Genomic DNA, 14,710 nt, shown 5'->3' on the forward strand with positions numbered 1-14,710 from the left:
CAAATATTCATACATCATACTTTGTGTTGTCCGAAGGGAGACGGAAGAAGCCAAAGGCTTATCAGGTCCCGCCCCCATTTTCATCAAATTCGGATTCAGATACACAGATTACTGTTACAAAATAAAAATAAAACAAACAAAAAACATTATTTTTTATATATATATAGCTATATATGTATATATATATACATATACACACACACATATATATATATATATATATATATACATACATACACTTTTTTTTTAAGAATCTGCAGTCCAATACACAGTCAATTTTAATCTAATTGCTTCAGCTTTTAAAATCAGTTCAGCACAGTTCAGTTTTTCTGTGACAATGCCAAGTGTATAAAGTGTGAAGTGGCCTTGTATTTGGCCTGTTCCATTACTAAACTGGTAGTCTATACACTTCTGCAAAAGTATTCCAAAACAAGTCTGTCTGCTGGCCTGTATTATTTGTTACAAGATTGTAATGAAAGTGACATTGACATTGTGCTCAGGTTATTAGTCTGTAATTTTCAATAATTTTTGAAACATAATTTGCTTTGAAATTGCGCAAACTGCAACTCCCTGTGACAACTTCATCAAGTCCATTCCACAGCTTAATACCATTTACAGATATCGAAAAGGATTTAAGTGTGGTCCGTATATTTTTCTCAGTGAATTTACCTTTTCTTCTTAAATCATGCGAAACTTCTCTGTCTTCAAACGACAGTTATCAGCATCACATGGTTTCATATGTTGGTAGTTCATCAACACGTATGATAGAAGTTTTTCTACGTGAACACATTTGCTTTGGCACAACAGTTGATTAAAGGCCTACTTCACCGGTTTGAATATGAAGGTGTATTGAATTCTGAGATCCTGTGTAGTATAAATGTGCGAAAAAAATTGAAATCGGTTCATCCTAGCCTGAGAAAAGGCAGAAAGAGTGTTTTTTTTAACCCTATATTTCTCTTTCTCGTGACATCACAGAAAGAGAAATATAGGGTTAAAAAAAAACGTACTTTGTAAATATTACTGTGATGTCACAGTAAAACACATCACAGTAATATTTACAAAGTAAGTTTTTTTTAACCCTATATTTCTCTTTCTGTGATGTCACAAGAAAGAGAAATATAGGGTTAAAAAAACACTCTTTCTGCCTTTTCTCAGGCTAGGATGAACCGATTTAAAATAAATTTGCACATTTATACTACATAGGATGTCAGAATTCAATACACCTTCATATTCAAACCGGTGAAGTAGGCCTTTAAGTTGACATCAAGAACATTTACTTTTACATGCAAAATACCTATTTTGGTGAAAAAAACATGCTTACCACAGCACCATGAGGTCCTCTCTTTCAGGGCCATGGGGAAAACATATACCTCACATGACCACAAATGTTTTCCGTTGCCTAGATACAGGGGGTGGCTCACATTACCCGATGCCTCAGATTCCCCCGTTCTCCCCTATATATGAATAATTACTATAAATATATATAAATATTATAAACAAGTCCAGTATATATAAATAATATAAACAATGTATAAACATTATAAATAACTATCATCCTTACATGTGCAGTTGTATCTTGCTCATGATCCGTTTTGTTTTTTAAACATCCTGGTTATGTGTCGCACAGGTAATCATCATATTCTGTTTGTATAAACCTGTTTAATCCCTTATTTTTGTAAACCCAGATATGCTACAGTACTCTAATGGAAAAAAACAATATAGATGCGGCATGTAAACACATAATAATGGTTCAATGTTTGTCTTTCCTCAGTCACGTTTCTTTTTTGTGCCCTTCTGTGTATTACCATACAGAATTTGAGCTGGGATTGTTATCTCTACCTAGCCTGGTCCAACCAGACCATCGTACTTCATTTCATTTGTACAGAAGGTCTGGAAGTGCTGTAATTGGCAAACGTTCACTCACTTGGAGGCGGGTGTCTGTCGAAGTTTAAAACTATTGGATCTGCCCAGTGCCACTCTGGATTAGCCAACCAATCGCATCACGTTTGGTCATCACGTGTGTCATGAGCCGGCCTTTGATGGTGCCTTCCAGTTGGACAGGGAACTCGGAAATTTCCGACTTCACTACATATTGTAGTCTATGAATCTACCGGTACCTGGCAACAGTAACTTGTTAGAGCCTAACGTTTAGTTATTTGGACGAGAAAGGTTTTAGGCGTCCATACTTTCGTGAGCAGATGCACTGGAACACATACAGGTCGGAACTCGGAACTACCAAGTCGAAAATCTCCTTCTTCCGAGTATCTTTATACTCGGAAGAAGGAGATTTTCGACTTGGCTGAATGCAGCATTCAACTGAAACTGGAGCGTTCTCAGCCACTCGCTCTGTTCGCTGATTGGACGATCGTAGATTCTCCGGAGAATCTGGGAAATGCGCTGTACACCCAGGGCCTATCCGAAAAGTATTTTTTGCATAGGAAATTTCCTTTCCTATCGAGATGAACCGGAAGTACTCGGCGGATAGGTGATCCGAATTCTCAAAATGCTTAGGAAAGGCATAGGAAAGGAGCCTCGATTCATCCTTTAACCCTCCTTTAGCATAGGTTACTCCGGACCAACCTATGCTAAAGGAAAGGAGATAGTGTTATCCCATAATCCTTTACGGCGGCAAGATTTAAAGCAACAGGCCACCTCCGGAGTTTACCGACTCTACACGAATACGAACAAGAGGTAAAACAGAAGAGAGGAGAGGAGAAGAGAAGAGAGGAAGATTTAACTCGGCTAAAACAAAATACCCCCCTCCCCTCCCCCATTAAGATAATAAAGAACTCGTAAAAGACCAACATCATAGTTATTTTCGTAGCACATAATTTACACCAGGGGTGGCGGATCGACCTAGTGGCCACCACTTTATCAGTGACCTGATAAATAAAAATTTAATTTAATTTATTTATTTATTTTTTTAACTATGAAAGAGCGAACGAGCCGTGCGAGCATGCGCCGACGTTCGGTGGAGGGAGAGAGGACACCACTTTCTAATTTGACATACAGTACATATCAGTTTGTTAGCCAGTGAGCTAACCAAAGCTCATCCATGGAAGTGGAGAGGCTTCTGCACAAATTCTACTATGTAAAATACAGCCAGAGAGAGGAAGACTGTTCACACAAACAGACCACCACATATTCTAGTGCAGGGGTGTCCAAACTACTAAACTTTTTTGCATTTCTTAGTTAACCCACTAGTGCAGGGGTGTCAAAACTGATTGATTGGGATGTGGCACATTTTAAAAATATGATGTAATATGGCCCTTTTAATTTTTAAATAATTTAAATGCACTCATTATATTACAGAGAAATATGTCCCATAAAAGAAAAAGAGCACCAAGCCCATCCCAGAGGACCCTGCATAATATTTAATTTTAAATTAATATTATTATGGAAAATCCATGTGTCCTTCTCCAATAGCTTCCAATTCATCTGACACAGTGTCTCCATTTTTTTCATATAACATTCTTCAGCTTTAGCCTCTTAATTTCCCTCTCAAAGTGCACCAGATTCATGCATTTCACTTTAAAAACTTTAAAAAATCTCCCGGGTGGGCATACCCCCGGACCTCCCTTGGAGGGGCGGGATCTCGGCTGGCTACTATTTTCACCCAGCTGGACATTGGACGCAAAAGCAGAAAACACTGGGTGTATCAATGGCATTTAACAAGAGGGGGGGTGTATCTGTTTAATGTGCAAGTAAAGTGTTGCCGTGAAGAAGGATTACAATTTACGAAGACACTATGAAACTAAACATCAGAGCAGCTATATCCTGATAAATGTGTTATTTTTGCAAAGTGACCTGGCCCTTCGTAGATTTTTCTGTATGTGGCCCTCAGTGAAAATTCAATTCTGCACACATTTTTCCTCTTAACTGAGAACTGTACCATACAGAACCGAACCGTGACTTAAAAACCAAGGTACGTACCGAACCGTGACTTTTGACCCCTTATAGTAGGTGGTAGCTCACTTTGACTTGGTCATTTTAAAAGTAGCTCACAAGCTGAAAAACAGTGGCCACCCCTGATTTACACCATAAGAAAATAAAATACCAACTTCACATTTAATGAAGTTAGCAGTTCATTTCAACATCAACATAAGTGTAGCCTCTTTTTATTCCACATGTGAATTGGGATATATGGGAGTGATTCTCACTCTGTTGGCGACAACCTGATTAAAATCAATATGAAAAGAACGCATGGATCAAACGAGCGCTTGTTGTAGTCAATTTTCGGAGAATAGTGTAGTTTCACGCTAGTGACTCACGTCAGCAATACTCGCCGTCGAGTGAGATGACGTCGGTTAGGAAAAGTGGAGTCGAATTCATTTGAAACAGCGCTGTCCTTTCCTATGTTCGATAGGAAGCACCTTTCATCTCTCCTTAACCCCGATGACGTTTAGGGGTTAAGGTATAGGAAAGGAGGCTTATAGGTTAGGAGATTGGACTTTTCGGATAGGCCCCCAGACTGACTACTGAAGGGAAAATGAAATTTGGCCGGAAGTAGGCGGGCGGGCGGAGCCAGGCTAATCTCTACCATGAACTCAGAAGAACGTTTGTGTCACGGCTGGTTATGCAGGGCAATAGGGAGAGGACCCTCACATAGACAAGAGGAGGCAGTAGGATGATTGCAGTGATCGATTTCTGAAATAGCTCACTGGCAGGTAGAGAAAGGCACACACAGGCAGACAAGCAAGCAGCCATGTAACAGACGGTAAAGTTGAAAGGCAGGCAAAGCTCCAGGTAAACATTCAGAGAACAGATGCTCAAACACAAAAGCACAAAGCAAGAAACCAGAAAAGCCAACAAGGACGAACTGAAGTGAGGGAGGAAAATGTGCTGCTTGAATGTCTGGAGGGGTGATGAGGAAAGGGGGGACAGGTTAGCAAGTGAATAGGGGAGTCAAGGGATGGGAAAAGGAGGGAAAGTCTGAGTCTGTTAAAACCAGGCTAAATCTTACCTTATAATAATTCCAAATTAACTAATATTATCAGCCAATATTATTATTACGGAGGTTGCACCTATATTTTTCATGTGTTGTATGTAGCATCCGGGGACATCCATGCATGCGTGTTCATGTGATTGAAGTTCTTTCTTCTGGGTGACTCACTGATCTAACAGCTCACCAGTGGCCCTCTCTTCTTTTCACACAAACAAGAGTCAAGACACAAGGTAATGGAATGAACAGAAGGAAATGAAAGGGTAAAAATTTATTTTCGACAGACATTAATAAATGACTTGATTTATTTTATTACTAGAAACTCTGAGAGAGTAGTTGTAAGTGAACTGTGTCATCCGGTTTACTTTTGGAGGATTTCCAAAGCCGTTACATTGATCAGGAAGACAGACAGCGGCTTGGCACTCACAGCGACTCAAAGGCTGGCAGGCGGCATTAGTCAAATGAAGTGTATAGCCTTCCAAAAAGGGTTGTCTTATTTAATATCCTGAGACGTCCAATACTTGGACAATGATGTCTTGATGGCATGTTCTGCAGATTGTGCATAATGTACACCCGTCCTGGGGAGTCATAATGTAAGAGAATGAGGAAACCACAGCATCCTCCTTAGACTGCAGAAATTAAATAAGCATTTCAACCAATCATTTCCAAGAAATGTTAATTATTAATCAGATGCCATTTGTGACTTGCTAACCTCTGGCCATTTTTAGCATCCCAGTTTGTTTTTCCTGTTTGCATTGAAAAAAAGTACACAGCAAATACGTCGGTGTTAAATGGTGGGTGTTGGTGTTAAATATTGAGTGTTGGTGTTGTATTGACAAAATGACACTGCTTGTAATTTTTTTGAGAAGATTAAGTTGTCAAATCTGGGTGTTGTTTACATCGTCGTTAAATTTGGTCATGACGTAGATACTAGCCACGCCTACAAATCATTCTCCTTCTCTTTGGGGCGGCAGTGGCGAAGTGGGTAGGGCGTTCGCCTCTGGTGTGCAGGGTCGGAGGTTCGATCCCCCGTCTCCCCGCCACATGTCGAAGTGTCCCTGGGCAAGACACTGAATCCCAAATTGCTCCCGATAGTTAGCTTAGTTAGCTTAGCACCCTAGTGCTAAACCTACCCTGCGTGGTAGCTGCTGCTATCGGTGTATGAATGTGTGTGTGACTGGGTGAATGTGTACAAAAAACAATTTAAAGCGCTTTGAGTCTGTGATAAACGGAGATATAGCGCTATACAAGTCCATTTACCATTTTTACCATTTACCATACCAACCGCCATTTTCTTTCATATCTGGAGCTGACATTGGAAGATAACTTTGAGAAAGTAAGTAGATTTTTCAATTTTAACAATGAGAAGTGTTAGATTAACAAAAAATGAGTGTTACCTGTTTAACATTTTTAAAAGTGTTACTTTAACACTGTTGAGTGTGGACACATATAGACACTTTGCTGGTGTTAAATTTGACACCCTGGGTGTTAAATTAACACTCACGAATTTGCTGTGTAGATACTTTGGTATTTAAACACTGTGAGTGGAATCCCTTCATCAGTCTCTCCCACTTTCTGTTAGTTTTTCTAATGGCAAACTAGGCAACACTATCGCTCATGCACACGCCAAAACCGTGAACCCGTCCTCATCTCTCACACGTACCCATACTTCCTTTCCTCTTTCGACTATGTAGAAACAGCCATGGGGGGAAGTCCCCTCAGTGCTGCAATTCCAGTCCTCCTTACATATTCATGTACAGTATAGTCTGTGGCGCGTGTGTGTTTGTGTGTGTGTTTGGTCCGCCCCAATTATTCTCAGGCTGTTTCAGGGATTTCCATGCTGTAGTCCCCGACATTTCCCAGAGGTATTACAGTGTCTGTGTTTGTAAAAGTATGCATGCATGCTTACAGGGTTCACTCCCTCAGCGTCTCCTTCAGTGATAAGGGCCTTTATCCATCCCAGACTGAAGTTTAGTCTTTTTGCCTCCCATGGGAAATGCATAAGCCTGATTTGCCTGCGTCAGAGTCATTTTAGTTTATACTGCATTTGACAGCGCAGTCTGATTTTGTGTATGCATGCATGTGTGTGTGTGCATGCATGTGTGTAAAAGTACCTCTGCATATCTCACTAACTCACTCACTTGGACTGGCTAGCATTGCATCTGGTTCCGTGATGCGGGACATCTGCAACTTAGGGACATAACACGATTATCAAGGTACGATAGCCGCAGGGACTGGGAGGGATTGACGGACGGATGGCTGGATATGGATGGAGGGACAGGAAGGATGGAGGAGAGGCAAAGTCTTTAAGCAAATGTAGCAGTGGACAAATGCTTGAGGCAGAGAATGTCATTTCAGACCTCACACCTTCAACTGTGAAGAGACCTTCACTGCTGTCATTCTCACACATTTCTCTTTTTGGACTCCCTTTTCTCCTGTTGGCCTGCATTTTTCCCCTTCATTTTCCTTCCTTCTGTCCTTTCCTTGTCCCTTGCCCCTCTGCCCTGTTGCCACGTTTTGTTCAAAATATCAAGACGTCTGCCTCCCTTTTTTCCTCTGCTAATGGACTCGACAGTTTGTGGTTGAACGCATATAGTGCACATACACCGTACACGGACAACAAGGACCCACTTTTCCCCCTCCCAGCCCTCCTCCTCCCTCGTTCCTTCCCTCTGTACTGGTTATGTGGGGGCAGTGGCACTCACTCACTCCCATTGATAGATTACTTTCCTAATGGAATTTAATTATTTATCCCTTCCTCGTGGCGATTTAGCCAGGAAAAGACCAACAGCAGGAGCGTGAGGGAAGACAGGGCAAGAGGGCTGAGTGAAGAGGAAGGAAGAGGCACTCATTTCCTCCTGTGCATGGCAAGAAACTGGATCACCTCTGTTATGATTTGGAGAGATGTCATTCAGACAGTGGAGGGAGGGGAGGGAGGGATGTTGGGAGGAAGAAAAACCTAGAGAAAACACACAGAGAAAAAGAGTGAATGACGCAATGTTTCCCACAGGATTTAGTGAGACTGTGGGTGTACCTTGCTCAGACCCCTACCAATAACTTTGTGTGCTAAACAATTTTGTGCTTCAGTAATTTAACACACTCGTTGTTGTACAGGTTTGAATAGTGATAACACAGCAAAAAGGCAGCAGCCACAAAACATGGTAAAGGATATAACAGCTAACAAATGGTGAGAAAGGGCAGGAGGATGAACTAAAAGTGGTTACCCATGCTAAACTGATTAATTTTTTTTGGAAAATATAAAATATTGATATGATTGAGAATATACGGAAGAATATACGGAATCATTTAATAGCCTAATTTAATGTAAGCCAAATATAGAACGAGCCAAACTGTAGAACATAGGCGTGTCACTCTTACAGATGTCCCCAATTTCTCACTTCGATGAAGAGTACAAAATCCATAAAAGTCCATATTTGCTTTTAATACAGATTTATAAACAGAAATATTCTAGGTAGAGGACATGGTATCTTGTTGGTACAGTGCACTGTTTTCAAATGAGCAGACTAGAGTCCGACACTCTGACGTTAACGTTCCCTAACTGAGCTAAAGTTTAATTATCATTGATAATGTCTGCATTGAAGTAATCTCTTTGCGGTCTTCCATGGATAAAGGTGACATTGTCTTTGGACTAGTGGATAACTGCAGTGGTAGAGTACAGTAAAGTTAAAGTTACCTATCTCAAATCAGATGCTGTTGTGTCTTGGAACCAGCCATTTAGTGGTCAAACAAGCACACACACAAAAACTCATAAATCCTCACTAAGGAGGATATTTCATCGACTCTTAAAATTGATTCCCCTTTTACACGTGTCACTCCAACCCTTTGCCTTTTTGTTTCCAGTGGGGAAGTGAGTCCCTGTAATGTGACTGTGTAACTAGATTGTTGTCCACAAAATGTAGAATATGAGTAAATACACACAGCTTTTCAAAGCTCTGCAGAGAGCTAGACAGCCTGTCTGTGCTTACTCTCTGAACCTCTTCACTCGCTGTCACACACACCTCTCTGCCTTCTTTTCCTGTATCTCCTCTTACTTTCTTCTTGTTTCGTCTGTTTTTCTCTTTTGACTCTGTCTTATTCCTCTCTCTCTCTCCATCTCTCTCTCTCTCCCTCTCTCTCTCTCCCTCTCTCTCTCTCTCTCTCTCTCTCTCTCTCACTGGGGATCCTAATTAAGCTTGGCTGCTCTTTGATGTTGTCGCCTTGGCAACAGTCACCATGACGAGGCTGGGTCTGCACACTCTCCCACAAACTCACTCAGGCATACACAAATACACACAAGTAGGCTAGAGTACACACACACACACACACACTTACCCAAATCATTAAAGAAAAACAGCCTGCGTTTGACCCTTGGTTCAGATGATAGCTTACACAGTGACTCAGGTGGGTGGGAGCTACATATATGTGTGTACACATGCTGGCTTGATGTGTGCACAAATGTTATAACAGTGAAACAAGGCAAGTACACGCATCCTGCTGAGCTCAGTATAGATAAGGAGTGAAGTATGCAGTGTGTGTGTATCCGTAGTTGGTGGAGAAAGTGCTTCAGTCCGCTTTCATCGTGACAGCAGCCAGTTAGCTGTGACACAGAGTTGCTCTGTCATGTCCACTTGATCTGATGTTTGACCTGTTATTGTATTTTTTTGTATTCCCAAATAAATGTTTGTGTGGGCTAAGAGCCCTCGAGATGAATCATGTGGTAGAGCAATTGTTAGCACTGCTGTTCCTGGAGGCTGTACAGCATCTGTTAAACTCTGATTTACAGCAGGGGAAATCCTCATTTCTCTCATTGTGCCTTTCTTTTCATCCTTTGTGTTGTGCTTACCCCTCTCTCTCTCTCTCTCTCTCTCTCTCTCTCTCTCTCTCTCTCTCTCTCTCTCTCTCTCTCTCTCTCTCTCTCTCTCTCTCTCTCTTAAATATATTAGAAGAAACCTTGATCAATACTTTTTTGTTCATAATTAACATTTTATTTTATTGTAAAACATGAAATTCACTGTTAAATTGCAAGATTCCAGCCTGTTTCCAGTGTATATTCACTGTAATTCCTCTTTGATTTCGTGCAACGGTTAGTTTTGTTTACAGACATACACTACTAGAAAATAATTGACACAAGATCTTTGTGCTAAACGGGTCTGAAATCTCTTTACAGCACCATGTCAATTTTCTAGTTAGAAGAAATTAAGACTTCATGCACTTTCTTTTATAGTGTCCTCCTCTCCCTGATATTTCCTCGTGCCTATCTTTATCTCCTCATTTCCTCTGCAATTCCCATCCATTTCTTTCTGCCGCTTTTTTCCTCTCATCCACAATTCCCCACCCCCCTCAGTGTGCTGTCAGCACCGTCTGGAGGAAAGGCCCCTGTAATGAAACCTGCTCTTACCACTTTGTTATAACGGCATTGGCCTTGAGTAAACCACAGCAATTAGGAGCGCAAGCACATCAACATTATAGTGAGGGAAAACTGCAATTAAAGAAGCATTGTTAGGGCACGTGCTCAGTAGTCTGGCAGATATATACCAGACCCAATGGTGTTTATTTCTCGAATAGAAATATTGTGATTGTGATAATTAGGAACCTGGTTTTCCTAAGGAGGCCTCGGGTGACTCTGCATCTTTGGTTTAATTTTAGTAAGAGATGTAGAGTATATGATAATGAACTTAGGCTCTGTGTGTGAAGACTGAATAGATTACTGATAAGATGGATGGCGTTTTACAACTGGGTTTCTCCTGCTTCCTTTTAATCATCAGATCAGTCAGCCTGTACTGATGAGTGGACTGTGCCAGCCAGCAGACGGCCATGCTGAAATATTAGCACAGCGTTTAGATTTTTACACGTTAGGACATTTACAGACCAAAAGCATACTGAAAGGAAACCAGGAAATGCCTGTGACAGTCATGCATGTATTTGATTCTAAAATGACATAATGTGTCAAAAATATAGTGTGCACCATAACGTGGTAAATAAACAAGTCCCAACAAGCACACAGGAGTGTGTAGTGATGTCATAAAGTTTATATTTCCCCGTGACTACCAGTGTATGAGCTAAGCTAAAGCTGGATGACTGACCTTTGCCCATTTCTATATAGCATTAAACAGTTTCTGTCGTTTCTTGAGCCAGAGAGTGAGGCAAAAAGCTAAACATTTTAAAATGATGAACTATTCCTTTAACTCTCTTCATCTCCTTCCTGTTCCCCTGTTTTGCAGCTGTTCGTCATCGACAACGGAGCGGACGACTGGCGTATCGCCATGACGATGGAGAGGGTTCTGCTGATTTCTCTGGAGCTGCTGGTGTCTGCGGTGCATCCGGTGCCGGGGGACTTTAAGTTCCAGTGGCGGGCGCGGCTGGCCTTCTCCTACGCGCCCTCGCAGGCCGAGGCAGACCTGGACATGGTGCTGAGCGTGCCCATGTTCCTACGCCTCTACCTCATCGCCAGAGTCATGCTTCTGCACAGCAAACTCTTCACCGACGCCTCCTCCAGAAGTATAGGTGCTCTAAATAAGGTCAGAGGGGTTTTGTTTGTGCTGTCTGGTGTGTGTGTTGTGTGTGTGTGTGTGTGTGTGTGTGTGTGTGTGTGTGTGTGTGTGTGTGTGTGTGTGTGTGTGTGTGTGTGTGTGTGTGTGTGTGTGTGTGTGTGTGTGTGTGTGTGTGTGTGTGTGTGTGTCTGTGTGTGTGTCTGTGTGTTTGTGTCTGTGTGTATGTGTATGTTTGCAGTATGCGCTGAGGAGTGTGGTGGTCCAAGCTTTCAGATAGAAAGAGGTGAGGCGAGAAAAGTGTAAATGAATTAAGGTCAAGAGAGCTCTCTCCTCTGAATCAAATCTGTCTGCCACACTGTCCCTATCCTTCTCCGGCCTCTATCTCTCCATCTATCTCAAGTCCTTCCTTCTTTCCTTCTTTCCTTCCTTCCGCTCGGCCCTTTCTATTCACCCTGTTTCTTTTTTTTCATCTGCCAGTTCAAAGCCCCTTGCTCTCCCTTTATTTATTTCTGCACATAATGATTTAGATATAAGCAGGGGAGGATCTCTCATAATATAATATTATTATTATACGGGAGAGCGTGAAATGGGAACGAGATATTGCACACAACCCCAAATGGGCCATGAAAAAAGAAAAAGGACTCGAAAGAGATGCAGTGCGGAGAAATTTGTGCATGCCGCGCGATAAATGATTGGTGCCAGGTTTGTAATGACACTAAACGACGGGACGTTATCGTAAAGTCGTGGAAGTGGAGCTGGAGGGTGGGGTGGTGGAAGTGCAGCAAACCACAAGCAGGAGAGGATGACAGCGGGAGAGTAATTTTAAATTAGTAATTTAGCAGGTCGCCAGTGTCTCAGCAACAACACTATTCTAACCCTGCAGGCTGTGTTGACGGGGCTGGGGAGGGGACGCTGACATTAGAATGTAGCTCTTACATTACATCTCATTTATCAGCTGCTTAACCCTTCTGAGGGCTCCGTCATTGCTCTCTCAGATCATCCATCTGCCAGAAGTTGATGACAAATGAGCCTCGGATAAAAAAAGCTGCACTGAAATAGGCCGATTACTCAGAGAGGGCGTACGGCTTGACCCGTGTCAGAGGGCGAGCCCCTCGATCTCAACTCCAATTACTGTGGGGATTCTCTGAGTGCTGTCGCTATCAAAAACTACTCAGAAGACTAATTAGTAAAACATCAAGTCTGAGTAGAAACACCATGTACAGGAGGGCGATACTAACCCGCCCCTTGAAAAATAATGTGTGTTACAATGTCATTCATCATCAGCCCTGCTAAAGACTGAGTGTGTGTGTACTTGTGTGTGTATGTGTATTGCAGGTGCATTTTAACACACGGTTTGTAATGAAAACCCTCATGACTATCTGCCCCGGGACGGTGCTGCTGGTCTTCAGCATCTCTCTGTGGATCATCGCTGCCTGGACCGTACGGGTGTGTGAGAGGTCAGTGACAATGCCAGTCCATTTAGGTTTATTCTGTATTATATTGTGTCAGTGATTTTTGAGAAGCGGGACAAAAGACCGTCTTCCAATATTAACTGCTGTTATGTTTAAAAGTAAAAATATTTAAAATTGTAGATGTTATTAGGGATTAAGAATAGAATGTCTGGAGCACAATTATCCCCTTCAATTTTATTTTATCATTATTATGTCAAATATATGACACTTGTTATCTTCTCACGACGTCCAAAACAGGGTGTCCACAGAGAAGGGTTCAATCATTCATATGCAATAAAACCTATTAAAAATGTACTTTAATGATTAAAAATAGCTTTTTTCATCAAAAGCAACACTAAATAATCTCTCATATCAATAAAAACAGTTTTCTACAACACATTCATGTTTTATAAGGTTTCTATGTGGTGGGACACTTTTTGTCACCACCGTCAGACAACGCATTAAAATGTAATAAAATCAGGAAAAATAAGGGGCAGCTGTCACTATGAAGGACCTCTTGTCACATTCTACCTCTGCAGAGTACATTAGAGTCAGACAGGCTCTGATAAGTGTTTAGAATATTTTAGATTCCAAATCTTGAAAGTCCTGCGTCACAACCATGATATGTCAACACCGTTATTTGAAATGTTTCGATCATTTTATTTTCCTGAAGCAGTTCATACTGGCACCTATCATCAACAGAAAAAACAAATGGCTACTAGAAACATTCCATTGGTTTTGTTTAAGAAACGTTAAATATGTCAACACCGTCAGATGTCATGTCTGACGGTGGTGACAGGCCAATGACGGAGTTGACATTCAATGTGAAGGCATCATATTTGGGTGGTTTTCAAGTTATTAGGGGGCCAAGCCCGAGCAGGAGCTGGGACCGCGTTTTGCAGAGCAACGCGGTTCCCAACCCTATTGTTTTTGTAAGGATTATTATTTGTAGTCACCTAGAAGTGTGTCCACAGCCCAAACCGTAAAGGGTGCAGAGATGCCAATTGCATGACTAGATCCAGGTCCGGGCCGTGTACGCAGACAAAAAAAATCAGACATGCCGGCCACTAGGTGGCGCTACACCAAGGAAAATGCGTTTGGGGCTATAACTCCCACACCGAACCTCCCACAGTCAAAAACTTTTTATTCACAGATTCACTGGAGTCAGCTGCATCTTTTGGCATAGGCCACGCCCATTTGCGTATATATAGATTTTTCGCAAAATCACCAAACTTTGCACAGAACATCTACCGACCCACAAGGAAAAAACTTGTTCGAAATTTTTATACGACCTTTGATGACGAAACGGTAGCACTTTGAATATTTGAAAATTAGCTAACTTGTACTACCTTGTTCGTAAGTATTCATAAATCCAAAACTGTACTTCATATCAGGTCCAAATTTAAGAGGTACGTTGGTGCTATCCTTATTAGCGTTCATAAAAGAAATTGGAAAATGTCGCCATGAGGGGGCGCCAAAAACACAAAAACTATATATCTCCTCATCCACTATAGCCTATTTCTATGCTATTTCTTTGCTTTTTGGGCTTTAACTCCCAAACCGAACATCCCACATTCAAAAACATTATATCCCGGATTATGTGAAGTGAGCGGCCGGCGGCATGGTCTGCGACGCCCGGGTCCCGAGTTGCGCCGGAAGGCTTGGCCCCCTCATAACTGCTTGCAGTTCTAGTTACAATTGTATTAAATATAGAAATAGGGTTTAGTTTTTCTAATACTGTATTTATAGGAACTCTCACAATCTTTTGTCATGGATGATTCTTAAAAAAGTACAGGATGATATTCAAAATGAGGCAATTTGGTGTG

At 41.6% G+C, this 14,710-nt stretch overlaps 1 protein-coding gene across 1 annotated transcript in view; it reads left to right on the top strand.

Annotated features, from left to right (window-relative positions):
- The window catches only part of kcnn3 (potassium intermediate/small conductance calcium-activated channel, subfamily N, member 3), a gene marked incomplete at its 3' end in the record, with an annotated part of 83,422 nt that overhangs the window by 33,799 nt on the left and 34,913 nt on the right, over positions 1 to 14,710 (top strand). The window contains exons 4-5 of the mRNA XM_080039145.1: positions 11,164 to 11,460; positions 12,769 to 12,890. Of these exons, the coding sequence (XP_079895271.1) occupies positions 11,164 to 11,460; positions 12,769 to 12,890 (419 nt within the window). The remainder of the gene's footprint in view (positions 1 to 11,163; positions 11,461 to 12,768; positions 12,891 to 14,710) is intronic.

The sequence above is a fragment of the Ammodytes marinus genome (assembly GCF_949987685.1).
Source record: "Ammodytes marinus genome assembly, chromosome: 13".
Classification (NCBI taxonomy): Eukaryota; Metazoa; Chordata; class Actinopteri; order Uranoscopiformes; family Ammodytidae; genus Ammodytes; species Ammodytes marinus.